The sequence below is a fragment of the Nannobrachium achirus genome (genome assembly GCF_963921795.1).
Source record: "Nannobrachium achirus genome assembly, chromosome: 12".
Classification (NCBI taxonomy): Eukaryota; Metazoa; Chordata; class Actinopteri; order Myctophiformes; family Myctophidae; genus Nannobrachium; species Nannobrachium achirus.
In genome coordinates, this window is record NC_137832.1 from 1,969,975 (window position 1) to 1,997,596 (window position 27,622).

The 27,622-nt window shown below is 41.5% G+C and overlaps 1 protein-coding gene across 3 annotated transcripts in view; it reads right to left on the reverse strand.

Annotated features, from left to right (window-relative positions):
* LOC308296341 (ceramide transfer protein-like) overlaps positions 1-27,622 on the reverse strand; it is a 64,680-nt gene that overhangs the window by 17,516 nt on the left and 19,542 nt on the right. For 2 of the 3 annotated variants that reach the window (XM_080739596.1, XM_080739597.1), the window contains exons 4-8: positions 20,699-20,806; positions 17,776-17,905; positions 14,291-14,398; positions 11,659-11,816; positions 366-458 (exon numbers count right to left, since the gene is read on the reverse strand). In XM_080739596.1, the coding sequence (XP_080595722.1) occupies positions 366-458; positions 11,659-11,816; positions 14,291-14,398; positions 17,776-17,905; positions 20,699-20,806 (597 nt within the window). The remainder of the gene's footprint in view (positions 1-365; positions 459-11,658; positions 11,817-14,290; positions 14,399-17,775; positions 17,906-20,698; positions 20,807-27,622) is intronic. The other variant, XM_080739598.1, reaches the window with a different exon arrangement.

Here is a 27,622-nt window from a genome sequence, read left to right on the forward strand (position 1 = left end):
TACATCCCAACGCACCCTGTGTTACCAAAAGACACCCCCCACCTGCCTGACGGCTCTACCTAGTCCGAGATCCCGCTGGACACGGAAGGGAAGCTTCCCTCCCACCTACAGAGTAATGGCTGCCGCCCCACGACACAGATGACCCAGAGCTGGACCTTAACTACCTTTCTATGTCTCTGGTCTGGACCATGTGACCATGATCATGTGACCATGTCTACAGGCCTGATGTATTGACTTACTGACATGTGATTGGCCGAGCTGTTGAGTGTAAGTCAGCATTCTATGTCATTGGTGTTTTATTTATAATAAAAATGCTCTCCTCTCTGCTAGCTGTAACTGTAGATGTGATGGATGATCTTCCTCACCTCGTAGTCTGGACCTCCGTACTGAGACTTCTTCTTCATCTCGTTCATGGACGTCTTGTAGGCTTCCTCCACCCTCCTACGCTTCTCCATCTCCTGCGCGCACACACACACACACACACACACACACACACACACACACACACACACACACACACACACACACACACACACACACACACACACACACACACACACACACACACACACACACACACACACACACACACACACACACACACACACACACGCGTACGTTTAACATCTATGAACAATAAGGCCATCACACACTTAGCTCTCTCAATAACACATGACACTGATCATCATCTGTATCAATAACTATATCAATAACACTGATCATCCTCTGTATCAATAACTATATCAATAACACTGATCATCCTCTGTATCAATAACTATATCAATAATAAATAACACTGATCATCCTCTGTTTCGCTACTTCCATCAGGGTGAAGATACAGAACCCTGAAGTGGCACAAGGCTGGGTTTAGCAGGAGTTGTGTCTCCTCAGCCATCGCTGCACTAAACTAACTGCCCTGACCCTGTCAACAGGATGGTTTTCTGTGCATAGTGGAGACCTGATGATCTGTCTGTGTGATGTGTTTGTGTTGGGATTTGGTTCCCCTGGCATCACAGAGATCTCCATATATGGCAATAAAGGGGATTTGGTTCCCCTGACATCACAGTGATTATATATTGGCATTCACAGATATGGGCTTAATATCGATTACATCAGGGATCTTCATATATGGGCATAAAAGGGATTTGGTTCCCCTGATTTGCGTTCACGTTTGACAATACATTCTTGAACACGAACAACAGTAGACGCACAAACTTGTGAAACTCAACAAGAGTTTATGGACATTACAGAGGCTTCAATCTGCAGGCCTCACAACTAGTTTATGGACATTACAGGGGCTTCAATCTGCAGACCTCTCACAACTAGTTTATGGACATTACAGGGGCTTCAATCTGCAGGCCTCACAACTAGTTTATGGACATTACAGGGGCTTCAATCTGCAGACCTCTCACAACTAGTTTATGGACATTACAGGGGCTTCAATCTGCAGACCTCACAACTAGTTTATGGACATTACAGAGGCTTCAATCTGCAGACCTCTCACAACTAGTTTATGGACATTACAGGGGCTTCAATCTGCAGACCTCTCACAACTAGTTTATGGACATTACAGGGGCTTCAATCTGCAGACCTCACAACTAGTTTATGGACATTACAGGGGCTTCAATCTGCAGACCTCTCACAACTAGTTTATGGACATTACAGAGGCTTCAAACTGCAGGCCTCACAACTAGTTTATGGACATTACAGAGGCTTCAATCTGCAGACCTCTCACAACTAGTTTATGGACATTACAGTGGCTTCAATCTGCAGACCTCTCACAACTAGTTTATGGACATTACAGGGGCTTCAATCTGCAGACCTCTCACAACTAGTTTATGGACATTACAGGGGCTTCAATCTGCAGACCTCACAACTAGTTTATGGACATTACAGGGGCTTCAATCTGCAGACCTCTCACAACTAGTTTATGGACATTACAGAGGCTTCAAACTGCAGGCCTCACAACTAGTTTATGGACATTACAGAGGCTTCAATCTGCAGACCTCACAACTAGTTTATGGACATTACAGAGGCTTCAATCTGCAGGCCTCACAACTAGTTTATGGACATTACAGAGGCTTCAATCTGCAGGCCTCACAACTAGTTTATGGACATTACAGAGGCTTCAATCTGCAGGCCTCACAACTAGTTTATGGACATTACAGAGGCTTCAATCTGCAGGCCTCTCACAACTAGTTTATGGACATTACAGAGGCTTCAATCTGCAGACCTCACAACTAGTTTATGGACATTACAGAGGCTTCAATCTGCAGGCCTCACAACTAGTTTATGGACATTACAGAGGCTTCAATCTGCAGGACTCACAACTAGTTTATGGACATTACAGAGGCTTCAATCTGCAGGCCTCTCACAACTAGTTTATGGAGATCACAGAGGCTTCAATCTGCAGGCCTCACAACTAGTTTATGGACATTACAGAGGCTTCAATCTGCAGACCTCACAACTAGTTTATGGACATTAAAGAGGCTTCAATCTGCAGACCTCTCACAACTAGTTTATGGAGATCACAGAGGCTTCAATCTGCAGGCCTCACAACTAGTTTATGGACATTACAGAGGCTTCAATCTGCAGACCTCACAACTAGTTTATGGACATTAAAGAGGCTTCCATATATGAACACACGTGGTTTGTAACCAAGCTGTATAATATTGATTGATTGAATACTTTATTATCAGTTCTCATAGGAATAGTACAGGACGGTACAGTTCAGATACATGGTCTACTAATAGGGTTTAACCCCTGTAGAAAGAACTATGGCTTGTTTACACTGGGGTCCTTTGTAGTCAATTCATAGGGAAGGAGTGCCTCTTCCAGACTTCTCTACGGTCCTCTTCAACAACATCTGGTAGACAGAGCTTTCCCAGCATTGTTGGCATCATCTACATCAGGGGATTTCAACCAGTGGTCTGGGGACCACCAGTGGTCCCCAGCTAAATGACAGAGATTTGGTAAGCAAATAAACTAACCCTAACCTGTGAGAATATCTAATATAAAAGACAATATTACCCTGTTTATTATTGTAGGGATTTTTGGCCTAGCACGGGTCCAAAAAAATGGGACCCGAGCTGAAACGGAATCGAGAATATTTGGACCAAACCGAATGGCCCTGAGAAATATTGATTTACTATCCCTGGCCCGAAAAGGAGCCAAATTAAAATGGAGCCGGGGAAAATGAAGCCGATCTGGCTGGGACTTTAGCCCCACACTGTAGGGTTAGTTGCTCATTTTCACCATTACTTTGAGACCGGTCGTTTTCTCTCTCTACACCAGTTTGGCCCTCACAACCACAGTATCTCACACACACACACACACACACACACACACACACACACACACACACACACACAGACTCACTTAAGCAGGTAAAGTCAGGTTAGATTGGACAAGGCCTTTTAAGACACAATGTGCACACTTCTCTCACACTCACACCCACACACACACACACACACACACACACACACACACACACACACACACACACACACACACACACACACAATAGATGTGTGCTAACCTCACAGTGTGTGCAGTAATCTCCCGGCCTACTTTACTTGGTAACACCCAAACCTGGCGGACCGGCCAGAGGTACCACTCCCACTCTCTGTGTTTCTCAAAGTGTTGTCTGGGGACCCCTCTAGGGCACTGCTTCCCAAACTGGTGGATTTTAAGACCAGGGATTATATTATACCGTAGTTATTGGAAAAAAAAGCAGATCTACAAGCTCATAGCGCGCCACCAGGTGCCGCACTGTGAGCTTTTAGATCTTAGGAAAATGTGTGCAAATCTTTGAACATAATACAAATCTTTGTGACTCAAATTGTTCCTACTGGGGGGTCCCTGGAACAACATATTTTGAAATGTGGGTCCGAATACCACAGTATATCATTGTGGTTAAATGTCAACAGAGGTGGAATGGAGGATTGAGGTTTGACTAAATCTATGCTGAAAATACCTTGACAAACCCCAACATTATGCACACTGCCAACTTCTGCTTCTACTGATCCCTGTATGTCCATGTGCTTGGATGTCAGCAGTGTGTGTCTGTGTCTCAGTGACCAACACACAGTCCTTGTGTAAGTTGTGATAAAGTCCTTTACTCATGATCTTCTTAAAGAACACTTCAAATCAACTAGGACTACGTGAGAGAAAGACGAGGAAGAGGATGCAAATTCATGCACATTCACAGCGCCCCGGTTGGCCTCGTTGACACCGGCGGATACAACAACACCAACGCGTCGATATGTAGTCTTTGAATGGTCTGTGTAGTCTTTGCATGGTCTTTTTGAAAAAGTCGACTATATGTATTTTCAAAGCGAACGTTTGTAACTCAAATTTTGCTTCAGGGGGGTCCCTGGAACTAAATATTTTAAGATGGGGGTCCGTGGGCAAAACACATTTCATTTTGGGGGTCCTTCACATGAAAAGGTTTGAGAACCACTGACATAGTAGTCTCTCAAGAACAGATTAACTGAGCTCCAGTTAAGTGAAAAGGACATTTTCTTTGACGATGGCTGGCCAGATTGCTGACATAGAAACATAGGTTTTTCAAAAAACCTGAGAAGGATTCAAAAGACACTTATAGAATCGGGTCAAAATTCAAATTTTCACGATTTTTCAAAAATAGCAGATCTACAAGCAAATAATGATACACAATACTGTGTAACCGTTATGAATGGGTTAAACCCGAGCATCCTTACAGAATGCAGACGATCCGCAAGCTTTATAAGAATCTGTTCAGTGAAAGCCTTCACACAATACTACTGTGGCCATCAGCCAGGTTACTACTGACATGTCATATTCTACTGACAGTAACTGACAGGTCATACTGACAGCTCATGTAACACCCGTACAGAGCCCTGAGGGACTATCCTCAACCATGTGTAATCACGCGGCACAAAGACATCATCTTTGACTACTGTGTGAGCGCAGCCTCAGAGACAACACAGACAAGCTGTCAGTCAGTCAGTCAGTCAGTCAGTCAGTCAGTCAGTCAGTCAGTCAGTTAGACCAGTGGTCCTTGAGGGGGTTCCAGGGGGTCCCCAGCTAAATGATGGAGAGTTGGTAACCAGCATAAAATAAAACCAAACTATTTTTGTTTTACGTTTGCCTCTCCTATGTCACCAACATCAATACAGCATGGAATTGTGGACAAAATCTGATTCAACAATAACAAATCATTTAAAGTTGTGGTTCTGAGAGGCTAAACGTCATCGAACGTGATTTTGTTGCTCAAATGCTTAACAAATAATGGACCTTGATGTGAAAAAAGTTGAAATCCACTGCTGTAGATGCTATAGGTCAACCTACTGTATAGAACAAGCTACAGGTTGTTCTAACAGACTATATCTTACTGTATAGAACCGGTTATAACAGACCAAGGGACTTCAACAGGGGGTCCTTAGAGTTACTACAGCAGCCAAATCCTTGCGTGATACAACTTGAACCCTCGCCTTCTGTCAAACAAGTCTATACATCTATCTATGAAATCGATGAAAATCTCCATCACACATAGAAGGGGTCCCTGCTTCATCTCTCTCTCATCTATACAATATGTAATGGGGGGTCCCTGCTTCATCTTTCTCTCATCTATACAATATGTAATGGGGGTCCCTGCTTCATCTTTCTCTCATCTATACAATATGTAATGGGGGGTCCCTGCTTCATCTTTCTCTCAGCTAAGGGGTCCTTGGCCTGAACACGTTGAAGACCCATGTAACAGACTCTATCTTATGGTATAGAACAAGTTGCAGGTTGTTATAACAGACTATATCTTATGTTATAGAACAGGTTATAACTGATATCTTACTGTATAGAACATGTTGTTATAACATGTATAGAACATGTTGTTATAACATGTATAGAACATGTTATAACATGTATAGAACAGGTTATTACAGTCATATCTTACGGTATAGAACAAGCTGCAGGTGCTCAGAGGGATCCAGCTCTGGCTGAGCGTCTGTTTGCTCACATCGTGTCTCCATGTCAGCGAGGGTTTCCACAAGCTCCACCAGGCCGTCCTGGCCGTCATGATGACCGGCCTCCGCGTTTAAACCCTCTCAACAACGGAACGTACCGACCGGCGTGTTTAAACCCTCTCAACGTTAACGTAGCGTACCGACCGGCCCGTTTAAACCCTCTCAGCAACGTAAGTAACGTACCGACCGGCACGTTTAAACCCTCTCAACGCTAAAGTAACGTAACGTCCGGCGTGTTTAAACCCTCACAGCGTTAATGTAACACAGCATTCGCCCACCGCTCAGTGTGTGTGTGTGACTTAACGCGGCTTCACACACACACACTTTAATGTATGCCGGTACAACAAAACTATGGCCATGAACAGACACCCATATGAACACTCTCTCTCACACACACACACATACACACACACACACACACACAGAGAACAGAGCAGGTGGTTTCAGGTCTGAAGTCTGACTCAACTGAAACCTTTCTCTGTGTCTCTACACTATGCTTTAGGGTTGGGCTGTTTGAATGGAGGAGGAGGGGAACACACACACACACACACACACACACACACACACACACACACACACACACACACACACACACACACACACACACACACACACACACACACACACACACACACACACACACACACACACACACACACACACACACACACACAAAACTGGTTCTACAACATCAGCTGAGCCAAAGCGGATAGGTGTGTGTGTGTGTGTGTGTGTGTGTGTGTGTGTGTGTGTGTGTGTGTGTGTGTGTGTGTGTGTGTGTGTGTGTGTGTGTGACATTCCTCTACAACACTACTGTGGGAGTTCCTTCCACTCATTGTCAGCCAATGAAGCAACGTCAAATATCAACAGTGAGAAACTGTCCCATGGCCAAGGTAAACCCTGCATGAAAACTAAGTCAACTTGACTTGGGTCCATCATATCTCCCCTTTAGTAATACCAACTGGTATCGTGTTTTATGTCGTTTTTACCGTTGATTCGTCACCTTTACAACGAGGTGCAGCTTGTAAGCATCGGGCATTCGTGGAATGAGCAACACAGCCAAATGTTTGGGTAGCGCCTACCCTACGCCCAAAAAAGACAGAATATATAGTTCCACAATGGAAACAAGATGAACTGAATACATAGCAGCACAGTGGGAAAACGTCTTGTTGTGTTATCCTTTTAGCCTTAATGTCTGACTGTACCTCTGTTTATATTTATGACTAATAAAGTATTGTGTTATCCTTTTATCCTTAATGTCTGACTGTACCTCTGTTTACATTTATGACTAATAAAGTATTGTGTTATCCTTTTAGCCTTAATGTCCGACTGTACCTCTGTTTACAATTATGACTAATAAAGTATTGTGTTATCCTTTTATCCTTAATGTCTGACTGTACCTCTGTTTACATTTATGACTAATAAAGTATTGTGTTATCCTTTTATCCTTAATGTCTGACTGTACCTCTGTTTACATTTATGACTAATAAAGTATTGTGTTATTCTTTTAGCCTTAATGTCTGACTGTACCTCTGTTTACATTTATGACTAATAAAGTATTGTGTTATCCTTTTATCCTTAATGTCTGACTGTACCTCTGTTTACATTTATGACTAATAAAGTATTGTGTTATCCTTTTAGCCTTTATGTCTGACTGTACCTCTGTTTACATTTATGACTAATAAAGCATTGTGTTATCCTTTTAGACTTAATGTCTGACTGTACCTCTGTTTACATTTATGACTAATAAAGTATTGTGTTATCCTTTTAGCCTTAATGTCTGACTGTACCTCTGTTTACAATTATGACTAATAAAGTATTGTGTTATCCTTTTAGCCTTAATGTCTGACTGTACCTCTGTTTACATTTATGACTAATAAAGTATTGTGTTATCCTTTTAGCCTTTATGTCTGACTGTACCTCTGTTTACATTTATGACTAATAAAGTATTGTGTTATCCTTTTAGCCTTAATGTCTGACTGTACCTCTGTTTACATTTATGACTAATAAAGTATTGTGTTATCCTATAATCCTTAATGTCTGACTGTACCTCTGTTTACATTTATGACTAATAAAGTATTGTGTTATCCTTTTAGCCTTAATGTCTGACTGTACCTCTGTTTACATTTATGACTAATAAAGTATTGTGTTATCCTTTCTGTTTACATTTATGACTAATAAAGTATTTGTGGTATCCTTTTAGTAGAACAACAAGGGTTCATATTTTAGATTGTAATTCGTGAAAAGAAGAGTGTTACAATGTTTTCATTTACTACTTTCTTTTGTTTTAGCGTGCATACAAGGGGCTAAACAATAAACATGTCTTTTTACATACATGTATTTGTTTTAGTAAAGTTGTTGCACATGTGAACGTAGCTGGAAGCGGTGACGGCCACATAGTGTGTCAGCAGCGCAGCACCGTTATTCATTGTTGACTGACTGTTATCAGGACGGTCTATCATTCCTTCTAGGAACAGCATTCCTGCTGCGGCCGAGTCAACACTGAAGCAGAGCGTAAACCTGCAGGACTAAACACCTTGGACTGCACACCTGAAGACCACCTTAGACCACCTTAGACCTGTAGCTTAAGGCCTGAAGTCTAAAGACCTGAACACAGCAAGCGGGCTTCTCTAAAAGTTACTTCCAACACACTAGGGCTGTCACAATTATTACATAATCGTCTAATCGTGATTATTTGACATAATCGTGATTATTTTTCATAATCGTTTCCATGTTGAAAAATGTTCATATATTTTAAAGAAAGTCAAAAATAGTGGAAATAGCCGATCTACAAGCTCACAACGCGTCGTATCGCGACGCGTTGTGAGCTTGTAGATCGGCTATTTCCACTACCAAAGTTATTTTTTAAGTAGTAAGTTGTCAAATATGTCAGTAATTTCTTTGTATATTTAGGTTATGTGTCATATCTACCATGTACAACTTCAAAGCCTAAAAGCCAAACAGAAATGTAATTATCAACGACAAATACACAATTAAATCGTTAATCGCCAATTATTTGAGTGACAATTAATCGTCATGTCATCGTGACAGCCCTACAACACACATAACTACAGCTGGCATCTAATGGTGTCTGTGTGACAGGAATTTAGTCTCCTCAACAATACAATAATATAATCAATCTCCTCACCATGCTAGTGCTGGAATACATGAATGAATAGAATGACCAGTGATTCTCATGTCTTATATCAAGGACCCCCAAATTAATATGCATGTGTCTGCAGACCCCCCATCTGAAAATAGTTTGTGCTAGGGAGCCACATATAATATTTGTGTTTAGAATGCTTTAAAAATATTCCAAAACAAGTTTTGATTTGAATCGTATCTATCTACAAGCTCACAACTCGTTGCATGGCGGCATGTTGTGAGCTTGTAGATCGTCTGTTTTCAAATGGCCAATGTATACAATAGGGGTTTTAAACTGAGAGAATCAACTACCAATATTTACAAGTGACTTTATAGCACAGAAAAGCAAGCCCAGAAGTCGCTTATAATAGGCAGACATGGCAACACTGTGCACGACCTCTCAATGCTGGGGCTGAATCAAAACCAGAGCCCTGAATGTTGGGGTTGTGTCAAGACCAGAGCCCTTAATGTTGGGGTTGTGTTAAAACCAATGGTCGATGCTGTGTTGAGTCAAAGCCTTGGTGCTGTGTGTGTGAAGCACATTGTATTGTGTTGCTGTTGAAATGTGTTAAACAAATAAAAGTGCCTTACCTTGACTACACATGTGGTTGTGTGTGTGTGTGTCAGGAATGTAATTATAGCTAGCCAGCGTATTGCACAAGGTGTGTGTGTGTGTGTGTGTGCGTGCGTGCGTGCGTGTGCGCGTGCAGAACTGCAAATCCAGTTACCATGTTACTCTATGAATTGAGTACAAATGACCTCAATGTAAACAAGCCATACTGCTTCCTTGGGTTTAAATGCTATTAGTAGAGCTTATATCTGAACTGTGCTGTCCTGAGCTATGTCTACGCAAACTGCTAATAAAGTATTCAATCAATCAATGAATTGCCCATATATGGTCGTGGGCATATATGGACCGACCGACTGTCACACTCTGCATGCACATCTACGAGGACTTGAGAGAGAGTGGGAACCTGAATAATAATATGCAATTGGAAATTACAAGTATGGTTGCCTATTTATAGCCAGAACGTCACCACTCCCCCATAGAACTCAACTACACTAACTACACTATCACTGATGACATCACTAGCACCACACTTGCAATTCATCCCATTGGGAGCTGAAGTGGTGAACAGTCCTCACTTCCCACATGCACACATCGGTGGCAAAGCTGACACCCATCAACTCATTGGTAGGGCTGTCACGATTATGACATTTTACATGACGATTAATTTTCTCTCAAATAATTGCGATTAAGGATTTAATTGTGTTTTTGTCGTTGACAATTACATTTCTGTTTGGCTTTTAGGCTTTGAAGTTACACATGGTAGATGACACATAAGCTAAATATACAAAGAAATTATTGACATATTTGACAACTTTATACTTAAAAAAGAACATTGATAGTGGAAATAGCCGATCTACAAGCTCACAACGCGTCGCATTGTGAGCTTGTAGATCTGCTATTTCCACTAGTTTTGACATGAAAACGATTATGACGATTATGGAAAATAATCAAAATTATGTCAAATAATCACGATTAGACGATTATGTAATAATTGTGACGACCATCAACTCATTGGATCAATGTGGGGTTCAGGGCCTTGCCCAAGGACACTTCCACATGTGGACAGGAGGCAAGTGTGGTTGGCTAATGGCTGTATATTGCCTATACAGTATCATGATGTGCTGTGAAGCTTGAGCAATCCTTAAATCCATCATAGTGTACAATCAGAACAGGCCACTCCTCTATTGAACTCAATCGGGTTCTGGGGTTACTACTCTAGATAGAAATACCTGAATCGTCATAGCAGAGTGTTACTTTTGTTCAAGTCAATGATTTTCTTTTATTTTTAATCACTTTAGTCAATGAAATAAACAATGCTCCACTGGCAGTGTTTATGTCCTTTGTCTTTTCTGTTTCTGTGTGGACATTAATACACATTTCATTTGCATGTGTGTGTGCATAGGGATGGGAAAATAATCGCTATTATCGCTTATTGTGATAAAAAACACACAATAGTTAGATTTATCGTGATATCGTCCTCCGTCATGCACTGGGATCAATTCACCTTTTATTTGCCGAGCTGCATATACGGGACCACTTAAACCCTATTGGTAAAACGGACCTGTCGTATTATCTCTTCACTCTTCCAAATCTCTTGGCCAAAAAAAAAAAAAAAAGCCGATCTACAAGCTCAAAAACGTGTCGCCTTGCGACACGTTGTGAGCTTGTAAATCGGCTATTTTTGGGCAAAAAGTTCCGCCCCAGGATAATGGATGCTGGGGATGTTTTGATTATCGCCATAATATCGCAATTTCTTTGGGCACAATAAACGTGACATGACATTTTCATATCGTGTCATCCCCAGTGTGTGTGTGTGTGTGTGTGTGTGTGCGCGCACGTGTGTGTGTGCGCGCACGTGTGTGTGTGTGTGTGTGTGTGTGTGTGTGTGTGTGTGTGTGTGTGTGTGTGTGTGTGTGTGTGTGTGTGTGTATGCGTGCCTACCTTGTCCAGCCTCTTCTGCCAGCTGTCCTCTCGTTTGACCATCAGCTCTATGCAGTGGGACAGGGTGGACAGGATGCCGGCCGTGGTGGCTTTGAAGGTGATGGCCTCGCCTTTGAAGTCGATGCCGTTCAGGACTTTAGGACTGGCTGGAGCAAACACTGGAGCACACACACACACACACATACATACATAAGTACACACACACACAACGCACGCACGCACACACGCACGCACACGCACGCACGCACGCACGCACACACACAAATGTTATTAACTAGAGGTTCGCGGCCCTTCGGGCCACTCACATCTAGAGTCCACGCCCGCTTCTTTACTAAAAAACTTTTTTTTTCCAAAAAAAAAAGTTTTTTGAAAAAAAAGAAAAGTAAAAAAAAAAAAAAAAAGTTAAAAAAAAAAAAAGTTTAAAAAAAAAAAGTAAAAAGGGAACTATTGTGGCGGAACTATTGTGCCGCAGCGCACGTTTCCGGTCGGACATATTTGACCGCCGGACGCACTGGAGAGAAGTGACTGTTATGCCTCTGCTATTTCTCTGCCCTCACTGTGGAGGCAGCAGCAGCAGCACGCACATGCAAACACAGTGGTGTCAAATTTCACTCCACTTACTGCGACGCCCCCTGCTGTTGAAATTGGATCCGCCGGTCCCATAGCTGGGAATGAGCCAATGGAGGGCTGTCACCATGGCGACGGGGGGCGAATGATAGCGTTAGGGGCGGTATTCCTTACGTCCTAGACGACTACCTATGAGTTGAAGTCGATGTAAAGGGGGCGTGAATGGGCTTGGAAGTGGGATGCGGCAATAGGAGGAATGTATATATAAGATGTTACTAGAGATAATACGATAATATTGTCATCCAATGTCAACATCCTACTAATAAACGACTGAATGTCTGTCTGATACACGCACTGATACTGACACTAAACAATGCCCAAATTTGGAGATGACTGACATCATTGATACGTCTGGGTTCTCCAACATTACGTCTGAGACTCTACAACCAATCCCTCATATACTATGCTGTGAACACCCCATAACCCAAACTGCACATCATTCAGAGCACATAAGTTCAAACAGGCAAGGACTAGTAAAAATGTAATATCTGAAAATATCTGTATTGGTTTTCATCTGGTTCTAGTTGTGAAGTGGAGTGTGCAATGCAACTCAGTTATCAACAGCAGGGGTTTTCAAAGTGGGTGACGGGGCACCCTGGGGTGCCGCGACGGCAGTCCAGGGGTGCCGTGAGATAATTTGATGATATTTGAAATTTATTTGGACATTTAAAAATATATTTAGTATCATTTTAAACTCTAAGTACAAAGTTATTTTCAGTCAGTTCTAACCAAAATGGCTATTATCTCGCTTTCCTCGTAACATAATCGCTAAAATATGCTATAAATATAAGGTGCCGGGAGTGAAAATTATGAATATAATAATGCAGGGGTGCATCGGATGAAAAAAAATATGTCTAGGGGTGCCCCGAGCCAAAAATGTTTGGGAACCCCTGATCAACAGGATAAGTTATCGGGAAGAAAAGCTCTTCTCTCGTTATTTAAACTGCTTGTGTGTTTTCGTAAATGAACGGCCCTACTCCATCATACTGCAGCGTCACACAGAAGCAGCAAAAGTAGCAGATCTACAAGCTCCATCTGCTACTTTTGATTTGATTTGATTGATTTGATTATGTTTTGGACATAATGACAGAGACTCAGAGGTTCTCAGGAGGATTAGAGATATTGTGGTGGAATATGGATATTGTGAGGAATACCAGAATTCTCGCCCCAAAACACATTCACCTCGGGCGTCTACCTTCTATCCGGTGGAGCGGTAGAATGAACTCTGCCTGGTATTCCTGAACGTAACCTCTGTAAACTATGCCTAAACGGTTAAACCTAACCTTATTCCTAACCTTAACCTCAGTAAAACTATGCCTAAACGGTTAAACCTAACCTTATTCCTAACCTTAACCTCTGTAAACTATGCCTAAACGGTTAAACCTAACCTTATTCCTAACCTTAACCTCAGTAAAACTATGTCTAAACCTAACCTTATTCCTAACCTTAACCTCAGTAAAACTATGTCTAAACCTAACCTTATTCCTAACCTTAACCTCAGTAAAACTATGTCTAAACCTAACCTTATTCCTAACCTTTATCTCAGTAAAACTATGTCTAACCCTAAACTCATTTCCAATCTTAACCTCTGTAAAACAACTGCAAGAATACAAGAACCGCCCCACCCAGCAGTCAGCGTGAGGTCGGCGAGTGTGTTTTAGGGCGAACATTCCGGTTACCATTGTGGGTGAGATGATGAGGCTAATCCCAGTGGGAACGTACCAACGTTATGCTGGAATAATTAAAACCTATGTTTCTCCTCATGTTGTAATAATATAATAAACCTACGTTTCTCCTTGTGTTGTAATAATATAATAAACCTACGTTTCTCCTTGTGTTGTAATAATATAATAAACCTACGTTTCTCCTTGTGTTGTAATAATATAATAAACCTACGTTTCTCCTTGTGTTGTAATAATATAATAAACCTACGTTTCTCCTTGTGTTGTAATAATATAATAAACCTACGTTTCTCCTTGTGTTGTAATAACAGAAATAAACCTACGTTTCTCCTTGCTGCCGTTGTTGTTGTGCAGACAGTCTCCTCCTCCTCCGTCAGGTCGGGTGGAGGTGGAGGAAGAGGCCAGGAAGTCATCCTCATCCTCCTCCACCACTACAGGAAGAGAACAATGGAAACAAGACTCATGTTAGTGCATGGTTTCACCTGTCCTGCCACCAGCAGAGGAGAAGGTAGGTGTTAGGGGAGGGGGGGGGGGGGAGGGGGGGTTTCTGATTAACTTCAGGCATGATGACTTATGGTCATGTGACCAGAAGCTACGGTGCCCCAACCGTTTCCCCTGGTTTTTGACCTCTGGGGCAACCAGATCTTATTTTATTGTTGTTTGGGACACGATCAACACAATCCTGGGTTATTTTTTTAGTTCAATCTGTGTTTTGAGATATTTTAGTATTTCAGCATGAATGATGATGCATGTTGCATCAGATGCTTCATCATTCATGCTGAAATACTAAAATATCTCAAAATACAAATTGAACACAAAAAATAATTCAGGGTTGTGTTGATCATGTCCCAAACAACAATAAAATAAGATCTGGTTGTCCCAGAGGTGAACTGGCCCTTTAAGACCTGGAACACGTTATTACTGTAACCATTATTTTATGCTCTAACTCAGGGGTCTTCAACGTTTTCAGGCCAAGGACCCCTTAGTTGAGAGAGAGATGAAGCAGGACCCCTTAGCTGAGAGAGAGAGATGAAGCACTGACCCCTTAGTTGAGAGAGATGAAGCAGGGACCCCCACAACCTGTTCATAGATTCCATATAGTTTCATTGTTTGACAGCACAATCATCAGTGTATTTTGGATTCATGTCAATTTGTGTTTTCAGATATTTAACCACTTGAACCGTCAATACTTAATAAACTAGACCTTTCACTCTGTACTTAGTCTGCTCTCTGCGAGGCGTTGTGAGCTTGTAGATTTGCCATTTTTGGCTACAGTTCTCAGAATTTGGACACCACGGTTCAAGTGGTGTTAATATAAAAAAGGAGAAAAAGGTTTCTATCACTCAAAGATTTGGAGGACCCCCTGTAGTAACTCTGAGGACCCCCTAGGGGTCCCAGACACCCTGTTGAAAACCCCTGCTCTAACTATTAAAGAATAGCAGATATACAAGCTCACAGCATCAAATCAAATCACAGCGTGGCACGAGTTTTCGTTTTTGACCCGCTTCTATAAATGTCTTCTAAATGCAAAGCTAAAGGGTGTATAGCATCAGTGTACAGATTATTTTCTTTCGATTTCATTAGGTTCTTGGTCTACCTACTTTTTTAGATTATCATTTCTATATTAACGTGTGTTGTCTCGCTGTAAGGGTTAGGGTTAGGGTTAGCTGTAAGTTATTGTAAGAGCTCAACCCGACCTCCAGGGTGTCGTTGCTGCAGCAGAGCAGCAGAGGGCAGCAGAGTCACACAGAGGTAGTGTAGCGGAGCTGCTAATAGCTATGGATTAGTTTAGTCCTGACCTGAGTGGAATAAAAGCCCTGGTCTGCTTTTAGACATCAAAGTTACACAGGAACTGATGTCAGAAATATAACAACTGCTTGCTAAGCAGCACGGACACTGCCAACGGTGAATAATTAATGTAAGACTGCAGAGATCAATAGTCAACATTTACAAATCCCAATATTCACTGACATGTCAGTTTTTTGTTTTGTGTTCTGTTCTTTTCTCTCTTATATAAGTAGGTTGGACCTCCAGCGCTGCTGAGCTCAATCTCAGGACTAATTAGAAGTTGCACCTTGGACCAGGGCTGTTCACATTATTACATAATAGCCTAATGCTAAAACCATTAGGCTACTAATTAACTGCAATTTAGATAATTATCGTTTTCATTATTGCTTTCATGTTGAAAAATGTTCATATATTTTCAGAAGAAAAAAGCAAAAATAGCTGATCTACAAGCTTACAACGCTTCACGTCGTGACACGCAAGCTTGTAGATGAGCTATTTATGCCATTTTAACAAACGATTGAGAGAATAAAATGAGTAATATTTTTCTTTATATATATAGGGTTATGGTTAGGGTTAGGGTTAGGGTTATATATGTATATTGAAGTTATTCATCATAATCTTGTATATTGTTATTGGTCATAATACATGTACATCTGCTCTATCTTTTGTGCCTCCATTTAGCCCTTATGCCAGTGGCTCACCAAAGGATTTGGGGGGATTTGGGATTTGGATGGAATATTTTTCATATTCTATCTTGATTGTTCCAAAAGTGCTCAGTTTTGAACAAAATTCCTCAAATCCTAAACGCAGCGTCGCACTGCCCTGGAACCGAGGAAGGAAACGCTCTGACTGGATTTATGGCCTTGATCAGAGCAAACCTGGTCTTCCAGAACACCTCAGCAGAACCACAGGCTGAACACCTTCATGCCATTATAACTATAATATAAATATATTTATAATATAAACCTCATAACACCTCAGCAGAACCACAGACTGACCACCTTCATGCCATTATAACTATAATATAAATATATTTATAATATAAACCTCATAACACCTCAGCAGAACCACAGACTGACCACCTTCATGCCATTATAACTATAATATAAATATATTTATAATATAAACCTCATAACACCCCAGCAGAACCACAGGCTGAACACCTTCATGCCACGCCCCATTGATGAAGACAATTTTGTCTAAAAGTATTCCAGACCAAGTACTGAGAGCATAAATTAACATAACCTTCCAGAACTTCCAGACATTTCTGTATTATAAATCCTTCTTTCGGTGTAAAATTCTAATATTTAGAGATATGGATTTTAGATTTTCATGAGCTGTATGCCATAGAAATCTAAATTAAAACAAAAAAAGGTTTTGAATATTTCACAGCAACAGTATCTCACAAAAGTGAGTACACCCCTCTCATTTCTGCATAATATCTCTTCATGGGACAACACTGAAGAGATGACACTTTGATACAATGTAAAGTAGTCAGTGTACAGCTTGGATAACTGTATAATTGTATTGTCCCCTCAAAATAACTCACCACACAGCCATTAATGTCTAAACTGCTGGCAACAAAAGTGAGTACACCCCTAAGTGAAAATGTCCAAATTGGGCCCATGTGTCAATATTTTGTGTGGCCACCATTACTTTCCTGCACTGCCTTAACCCTCTTGGGCATGGAGTTCACCAGAGCTTCACAGGTTGCCACTGGAACCCTCTTCATGGAACCCTCTTCCACTCCTCCATGACCAATATCACAGAGCTGCTGGATGTTAGAAACCTTGCACTCCTCCACCTTCCATTTGAAGATGCCTCACAGATGCTCAATAAGGTTTAGGTCTGGAGACATGCTTGGCCAGTCCATCACCTTTACCCTCAGCTTCTTTAGCAAGGCAGTGGTTGTCTTGGAGGTGTGTTTGGGGTCGTTATCATGTTGGAATACTGCCCTGCCGCCCAGTTTCCAAAGGGAGTTATTATTATTATTATTATTATTACCCTCATTATATCTTACCTGTGTCTCTCTGGAACTCGTCCTTGTCCACACAGGAGTCAAAGAACTTCTGCAGCGTGTCCACCTGTCTGCACAGGATGTCCCGGAACGTCTCCATCTCCGCCAGCTTCTCCCGCAGGCTGTGACCCTTCTGACACACAGGGATGATGTCACTTCCTTCTGACACACACAGGGTTCCCACACATCTTTACCAATTCATTTCCAAAGCTTTTCCAAAACTTTTCCAGAATATTTAACCCGATTTCCAGGACTATATTATAACAATAACTCAGCTCAATTAACGATTCGCTTACTCCTATGCGCAATGCCCAAAGACAGGTAGTGTATTGCCAGTGGTTCTCAACCTTTTCTGGCCGTGACCCACGAAATAATCATATTTGAACTGGGGACCCCGGCACCCTGACGAGCACTAAGATTAGAGGAATTTCGTATAACATGGTTTTATTGTGAAAATAGACGATCTACATGCTCACAACGCCGTTGTGGCTATTTTCACAATTTCTGCCTCTAATATTTGACACTTTGGCCAATGTTTAATTTGTCATTTCAGAGGTATTAACAAAATCAATAACTAAAGACAATGCATAGCTATTTTTCCAGGACCTTCCAGGACCCTTAATCAATTCCAAAACTTTTCCAGTACTGGAAAAATATTTTTCTAATTTCAAAATATTTCCAGGAATTTCATGACCGTGGGAACCCTGCACACAGTTATGATGTGACTTCCTTCTGACACACAGTGAGGATTCAATAGGCTATGACCCTTCTGATAAGGGATGGAGCTCGTCAATTTGTATTGATAATGATCACCTTATCGATCCTGCTTATAAAGCCATGCTTTTATCAAGCCCACTATTGAGCGTTTTCTAATATTTTGTGGAAAGATATGAGACGAAAAGAAAAAAAACTAATATATATATATATTCTTTTTGGCCAGTTGCTGCATCTGTGAGTTTATTGCTGACCACCATCTATGAAGATGACAACTGACAAAAGCAACAAATATCATTAAAACAATCATTCATTAGTGTGCAATAACTGTTAACTGGCTTTATATTACGGATAGTACTGTAATAATTTCTCAAACATGATGTCATGGGCCTCTATGCTCAATAAAAAGCTTGATAAGCCCAAAGCTAACCCTTGTTTAGGGCTCCATCCCTATTTCTGATACACAGTGAGAATTCAATGTCCACCCTCACATTCTCTCACAATGTAACCTCGACATAAATTAACTTTTAATTGTACATTTGTGCATATACAATATATTTCCCATTCAACATCGTTCATGTAAACTAGCATGAATGGTCAATGTGCGAACACAGCAGCAAGATTTGTGAACTGTTGCGACAAAAGAAGGCTAGAAACACAACCACCCTAAGGACTACAAACCATGGATTGACATCTAGACCTACTGCACATACAGTATGAAACATCTAGACCTACTGTATACAGTATGAAACATCTAGACCTACTGTACATACAGTATGAAACATCTAGACCTACTGCACATACAGTATTAAACATCTAGACCTACTGTATACAGTATGAAACATCTAGACCTACTGTACATACAGTATGAAACATCTAGACCTACTGCACTACAGTATGAAACATCTAGACCTACTGTACATACAGTATGAAACATCTAGACCTACTGCACATACAGTATGAAACATCTAGACCTACTGTACATACAGTATGAAACATCTAGACCTACTGTACATACAGTATGAAACATCTAGACCTACTGTACATACAGTATGAAACATCTAGACCTGCTGCACATACAGTATGAAACATCTAGACCTACTGCACATACAGCATGAAACATCTAGACCTAATGTACATACAGTATGAAACATCTAGACCTACTGTACATACAGTATGAAACATCTAGACCTACTGTACATACAGTATGAAACATCTAGACCTACTGCACATACAGTATGAAACATCTAGACCTACTGTACATACAGTATGAAACACTAGACCTACTGCACTACAGTATGAAACATCTAGACCTACTGTACATACAGTATGGAACATCTAGACCTACTGTACATACAGTATGAAACATCTAGACCTACTGCACATACAGTATGAAACATCTAGACCTACTGTACATACAGTATGAAACATCTAGACCTACTGTACATACAGTATGAAACATCTAGACCTACTGCACATACAGTATGAAACATCTAGACCTACTGTACATACAGTATGAAACATCTAGACCTACTGCACATACAGTATGAAACATCTAGACCTACTGCACATACAGTATGAAACATCTAGACCTACTGCACATACAGTATGAAACATCTAGACCTACTGTACATACAGTATGAAACATCTAGACCTACTGTACATACAGTATGAAACATCTAGACCTACTGCACATACAGTATGAAACATCTAGACCTACTGCACATACAGTATGAAACATCTAGACCTACTGTACATACAGTATGAAACATCTAGACCTACTGTACATACAGTATGAAACATCTAGACCTACTGCACATACAGTATGAAACAGAGCTGCTACCTTTAAATGCATTAAAAAATAATGCTGTTATTTGTTCCAAAAGTGTACCCTGTATGTATATATAAAATGTCACAATGCGACATAGCTCTGTTTACTCAATGCTATACCCCCTCCAACTGTATATAATGTTCCCCATTTTCAACAGTTTTTATTTTATTTGTGACACTTGCTTTGGCGATGTAAACGTATGTTTTCTCATGCCAATAAAGCTCATTTGAATTGTATTGAATGGACTCTGGCCATCAGAATGCAAGCCGGCTCTGAGGTGCTCTGTGCATGGCTATACTTCATGAAGAACCATGAGTGTGTGTGTGTGTGTGTGTGTGTGTGTGTGTGTGTGTGTGTGCGTGCGTGCATGTGTGTGTGTACCTTGAAGGAGGAGGTGGAAGTAGCAGACAGGACGCTGGCTGCGGAGGTGAGCGACAACATTGAACCATGACGTCTTAAACTGCTCTCTGAACCATAGCCTGACTCTGCCTGAGAGAGAGACATAGAGATACAGAGAGAGATACACAGAGAGAGAGCGAGAGAGAGAGAGAGAGAGAGAGAGAAAGAGGGTTATTATTTTACTCCATTCAAAATAATGTCTGAGAGAAAAGTAAGAAAGAAACGAAAGATCAATCCTCCCATTGATCACCGGACACGCTTTCTCTGCTTCCATGAAGAAGAAAAAGATGTGACCAGTTTGTCCATGGCAGTCCATAGTTTGAAACGACAGTGTTTTAGGTTTGTCCATAGTTTGAAACGACATTGTTTTAGGTTTGTCCATAGTTTGAAACGACAGTGTTTTAGGTTTGTCCATAGTTTGAAACTACAGTGTTTTATGTTTGTCCATAGTTTGAAACGACAGTGTTTTAGGTTTGTCCATAGTTTGAAACGACAGTGTTTTAGGTTTGTCCACAGTTTGAAACGACAGTGTTTTAGGTTTGTCCATAGTTTGAAACGACAGTGTTTTAGGTTTGTCCATAGTTTGAAACGACAATGTTTTAGGTTTGTCCATAGTTTGAAACGACAGTGTTTTAGGTTTGTCCATAGTTTGAAACACCAGTGTTTTAGGTTTGTTCATAGTTTGAAACAACAGTGTTTTAGGTTTGTCCATAGTTTGAAACAACTGTGTTTTAGGCGAGATGCTAACCGAGACGCGGAAGCAAAGCAATTGACTCTTCAGCGTCAGCAGGTTAGCATTTCACCAGGTTAACATTCACCAGGTTAGTATTCACCAGCGTCGGCAGGTTAGCATTTCACCAGGTTAACATTCACCCACGTCGAAAAGATGGGACGTCGAACAGATGCTATGTCGAAATGAAGACACGCTCCCTCAGGGCTTTGATCAATTCCAAAACTTTTCCAGTATTGGAAAAATATTTTTCAAATTTCATATTTCCAGGAATTTCATGACCGTGGGAACCCTGTGTACATGAAGACCATTAGCCCGCTAACACTAGAGCAAAGCCCAGCGATGTGCAATGCTAAAGCTAACGCTACAGCATGGTAAGGCACAATGCTAAAGCTAACACTACAGCATAGCAAGGTAGAATGCTAAAGCTAACACTACAGCATAGCAAGGTACAATGCTAAAGCTAACACTACAGCATAGCCAGCTACAATGCTAAAGCTAACACTACAGCATAGCCAGCTACAATGCTAAAGCTAACACTACAGCATAGCCAGCTACAATGCTAAAGCTAACACTACAGCATAGCCAGCTACAATGCTAAAGCTAACACTACAGCATAGCAAGGTAGAATGCTAAAGCTAACACTACAGCATAGCCAGCTACAATGCTAAAGCTAACACTACAGAAGCACAGCCTTGAATGAAAACAGAAACATAAGCTGGCATGACATGACTTTATACAGCATTGGAAAAACATGCTCTCCCATAACATGCCATTAGCCCACTGTGCTAGCATGCCATTAGCCCACTGTGCTAGCATGCCATTAGCCCACTGTGCTAGCATGCCATTAACCGTGCTAGCATGCCAATAGCCCGCTGTGCTAGCATGCCATTAGCCCACTGTGCTAGCATGCCATTAGCCTGCTGTGCTAGCATGCCATTAGCCCACCATTGTGCCATTCCAACAGCCAAAGCAGAAGAGGGCGGGGCCGCAGGGGTCTGTTTCCAGCATGGTGGAACCACAGCGCTCCTAGTGGTCTCACAACAACACTACACTAAAACTAACTGCTCCTGGAGAGAGGAGAAGAGAAGAGAGGAGAGGAGAGGAGAGGAGAGGAGAGGAGAGGAGAGGAGAGGAGAGGAGAGGAGAGGAGAAGAAAAAGGGTGTGGCAGAGGAGAGAACCAGGCTTTCGGGGGTTCATCCAATCATCTCTCCTCCCCTCTCCTCTTCATCAAAACTATAATAAACATAAATGAATAAAAAGAAAAGGGAAGAGAGAGAGAGATAGAGAGAGAGGAGGAAGAGAGGAAAAGAGGAAGACACCGGACGGATGTTTGAGAGGAGAGGCGGGACCCTGGAGGCTGTGGCTCGCAAGACACATGCGTGTGTATGTGTATGTGCGTGTGCGTGTGTGTGTGTGCACGTGTGTGTGTGTGCGCGCGTGGATGCGTTGGCGCCAATCAGAGACAAGCATGTTGTGCACACGGCCAGGAGACTCAATATGTTTCACTACTGTAGAGACACACCTCCCAGCACAGCACAGCACGGCACACATCACAGGGGGAAAAGCAAAGCACACAGAACACAACACAACTGGCACAGCACAGCACAGCACAGCACAGCACAGCACAGCACAGCACACGGGGAAAAGCAAAGCACACAGAACACAACACAAATGGCACAACACAGCACAGCACACAGCACACAGGGAAAAGCAAAGCACACAGAACACAACTGGCACAGCACAGCGCAATGCAACACAACACACACAACACAACACAACACAACACAACACAACACAGCGCAGCGCAGCACAACTGGCAAAGCAAAGCACAGTGAGAAAAGCACAGCACAGCAAACAACACAACTGGCACAGCAAAGGATATTCCTCTGTGACATACTGTATCTTAGGTATAAAGATGTTGATATTTGCACAGCGTAATATGACACAAGAAAATAACAGTGTAATTCAGGGATGAAAAGGTTTGAGAACCCCTGCTTTCCTGTATTGTTTTATACCATTCTCATCGTTGATTGGTTATCTTTACAACCAGGTACAGTTTGATTGGTCACCTTTACAACCAGGTACAGTTTGATTGGTCACCTTTACAACCAGGTACAGTTTGATTGGTCAACTTTACAACCAGTACAGTTTGATTGGTCAACTTTACAACAGGTACAGTTTGTAAGCATCTGGCATTCGTGGAATGAGCAACACAGCCCCAACATGTGGGTGGTGCCCCCTTCTAAAAATGTGTCAAAATGGCCTGCTATTCACCTTTGTTGCTTAGAGCATTGAATGATTTCACTCTCCACAGTAATAAGGAAAATAAAAAACAACACATATTGGTATGGGTGTAACGATATAGTAACTGTACCGAAATATCGTTTTTAACTTCAATCGAAATGAAAACAGCTAAAACCGAATTGTATTGTTTTATTTTGTATCGTATCGGCAGTGAAAAGAATCGATCTTATCGATACTACCTACTTGTGCATTGTATTTAGCATTTTTAAGAAGAAAAAGTTAAGAGGGGTTTAATTACTTTTCCTTTCCATATAGCTACACTGGTCTATCGATAAATGTGTGTCCATAATAATACATGTTTCCCTTAAAAACCTGCACTATCCACACCTTTCACACAGATTTAATTTCTTTGCTAATTAGTTACTATATCGATTTTAAATCATTGAATCGAATCGTATCGTCATGAATGAACCAATATCGTTCATGTATCGTATCGTCAACCACGTATCGTGATATTCATCAAATTGCTGTTAAAATGTATCGTTACACCCCTACATATTGGCCATTTTTTACACTTTGTTAAGACTTTACACATTGTTCCCTGTTCTATGCTGAACGCTGTGCCAGGTGTCACTCTCTCACACACACACACACACACACACACACAATTTAAGGACTGTTAAGACCCTTTTAATACCTCTAAAATAAAAAATAATACCATTGGCCAAATTGTCAAATATTAGAGGCAGAAATTGTGATAATAGCCGATCGTTGCGAGGCGAAGAATATATAATAGAATATAATAATAGAACTGTCTTAAACTAAATGTAATGCCTCAACTCTGCCAACTCCACGTGCTTGTCAGGGGGGGGGGGGGTATCCTTTAAGTAAAAAGTAAAACACATATCCATCATCATCCATCATCCAAATCATGTCTCTCTCAGCTAAGTAAGGGGTCCCTGCTTCATCTCTCTCTCAGTTAAGGGGTCCCTGCTTCATCTCTCTCAGCTAAGGGGTCCCTGCTTCATCTCTCTCTCAGCTAAGAGGTCCCTGCTTCATCTCTCTCAGCTCAGTACAAGCTCGAGTATGTACATCTGCAATTTTTGATTAGCCAATGGTAAAATGTTTTCCTGGTTACTGTACAGAGCATGTGACAGTAGGGTTAGACTTTTCATGTCCCTGACCTGCCTGTGAAGCAGACACGTACTTATGACTTTAATGACCACGGAGTACGACTCCTGTCATAGTAGAGTCACTGACTGCAACATACACCTAGCCTGCACTCTGTCGAGGTGCTGCACTCGTGGCCATGTATGGCCTACTTGTGTGCCAGCAGAGCGCGCCTTGTTATTTAAATAGTCCCCTCCGGGAATAGTGGATTTCTCGGCCATTTGCGGAGTTTTCTGCCGTCCGCGGAATAACAGTAAAACCTGACATTATATCAGTTATTACTCCTATTATAAAATGATTTGTAGCCTACATGGTGAGGCCACCTCATAGGACTTTGCTCCATGGGCCCTGGGGGAATAGTTTGACTGACGGACGCTGGATGGTCCCACATTCCTACATGAAACTGTGTCCTGACATATAGTTCCTCTATCTATGCCTATGGTCCTGGCAATGACAATGCTAATGCAGAAGAGAATAAATATTACATCCATACTAGATATCCTCTAAAATGTAGTTACTATTGGCATGGTTTGGATGACAATATAGTCTTTGCAACAGAAATTAAATATTAAAAATAATATCATTTAAAAATATATAGATTTATTCTCAAAAACGATTCTTTGAATATTTGATTATTCTAACCACTAATTACAATTAATTGTAGCTATTTCATGAAGGGTTTTACTTGATTATTAGAACTAAATAATTTTTTGCTTGATAACTGGTCATTTTAGGTTGTTTTTTAATGTCCGCGGAATCAAGAATTGTTCTCCACAGAATTCCGCAGAATCAGGATTGTTCTCCGCGGAAGCAAGACTTTTTCTCAGCGGATTCCTGGGGGGACTATTTATATGGTTAATTTGCAAGATTGATGACGCAGGAACTTGTGTCTCACAAGAATATACAGTAAGATCCTGCATTTGGTTCTTAACTTTTTCTGTCAAGTCTGGAGTCTGGGTCTTAAACCTTACAGTATGTCTAATCTATACATCACCAGCCAATCAATGTGATTTGAAGTGTGAGGTCACTGCTACCCACCGTGTGTTGCCAGTTCCTTTAGTTACAGGGAGGGTTGGCCCAGGCGGGTGATTTATCCCGCAGCAAAACAATTTTTGATTTGTCTGAATATAAAAAGACAATAAAGACTGGAATCTGGAAAGAGGCAAGCAGTGAGGCAATAGCTATGACACTCACTCACTCACTCACTCACTCACTCACTCACTCACTCACTCACTCACTCACACTCTCTCTCTCTCTCTCTCTCTCTCTCTCCTCTCTCTCTCTCTCTCTCTCTCTCTCTCTCTCTCTCTCTCTCATCTCTCTCTCTCTCTCTCTCTCTCTCTCTCTCTCTCTCTCTCTCTCTCTCTCTCTAGATTCCAGACATTCTCCAGGCGAGGGGCAGCTGACCCTCTGCCACACCCACCTCATACCCCACACACACACACACACACACACACACACACACCTCATACCACGCACGCACACACCTCATACCACACACACATACACACCTCATACCACACACACACACACACACACACACACACACACACACACACACACACACACACACACACACACACACACACACACACACACACACACACACACACACACACACACACACAGACAGACACACACACAGACAGACAGACGCATGCACACACACTATATCAACACAGTCACACCGGCTTAAAACAACTTGACAACTTCCAACCCGGAATCCTTATTTTAGGCATATAATTATTACAGGAAAAATTCCGATTATTTTGGAAAATGTTCTAAACATTTTAAAAGTAAATTGATTCAAACATAGCATACTCCCAGACTATGCATGATATGATCACCATATATGGATATAATATGGATATTTAGTAGGCTGCCAGTCAAACATATGGATACACAATGTAGGCTACGCTTGGCAACCGCAAGGTTCTAGGGGTGGATATTGGCAAGAATCAAGCGATGCAATACGTATCACGATACTTGGGTCACGATGCAATAGTATCACAATATATTGCGAATCTTTGCGATACGATATAATTGCGATACTATAGCGATATATAAGCTTTAAAAGCTGAAGACGCTGCTCTAATGTTGTTGTTTTCGTCGTTCGCAGCCATTTTCTCAAGGGTGTCAGGACCTGACTGTCAGGACCTGACTTCTACCATTGGTTCCTATGCATGGGAACATATTTTACTTTCCTCAAAGTATCGCGATACTACGGCCTGAAGTATCGATACAGTATTGGCATAAACTATCGCGATGTATTGCCATATCGATTATATTGCCCACCCCAACAAGGTTCCCAGTTGGATCCCGGGCTCCCCCAGAGTTAGTGTGGAAGAGTCCTTGAGCAAGACTCTGAACCCCTAACTGCTCCTGATGAGCAGGTTGGTGCTGCGCATGGTTTCCTCTGCCATCGGTGTAGGAACGTGTGTGTGAATGTAATGAATGTGTGTGAATGGGTTAATGTCATGCACTACCATTGTAAAGCACCCTTAATAAAGGAGTTATATAAATGCACTGTTTTCCATTTTACTGAAGAGAGAAGCAGACAATGATAGCGAGGGGTGTAACAATATAGTAACTAGAAAAATCTATTTTAATTTGCAATGATCTATTGTTATGCAAAAGCATATATCATAGCGTTTTGGCTTTGTATCGTATCAGTATCGTTTGACAATGCAGATAATCGGTATCAAATCATTTTGCTGTGCAAATATTTTATTGTATGGAAACTAAGTATTCGTGCCTT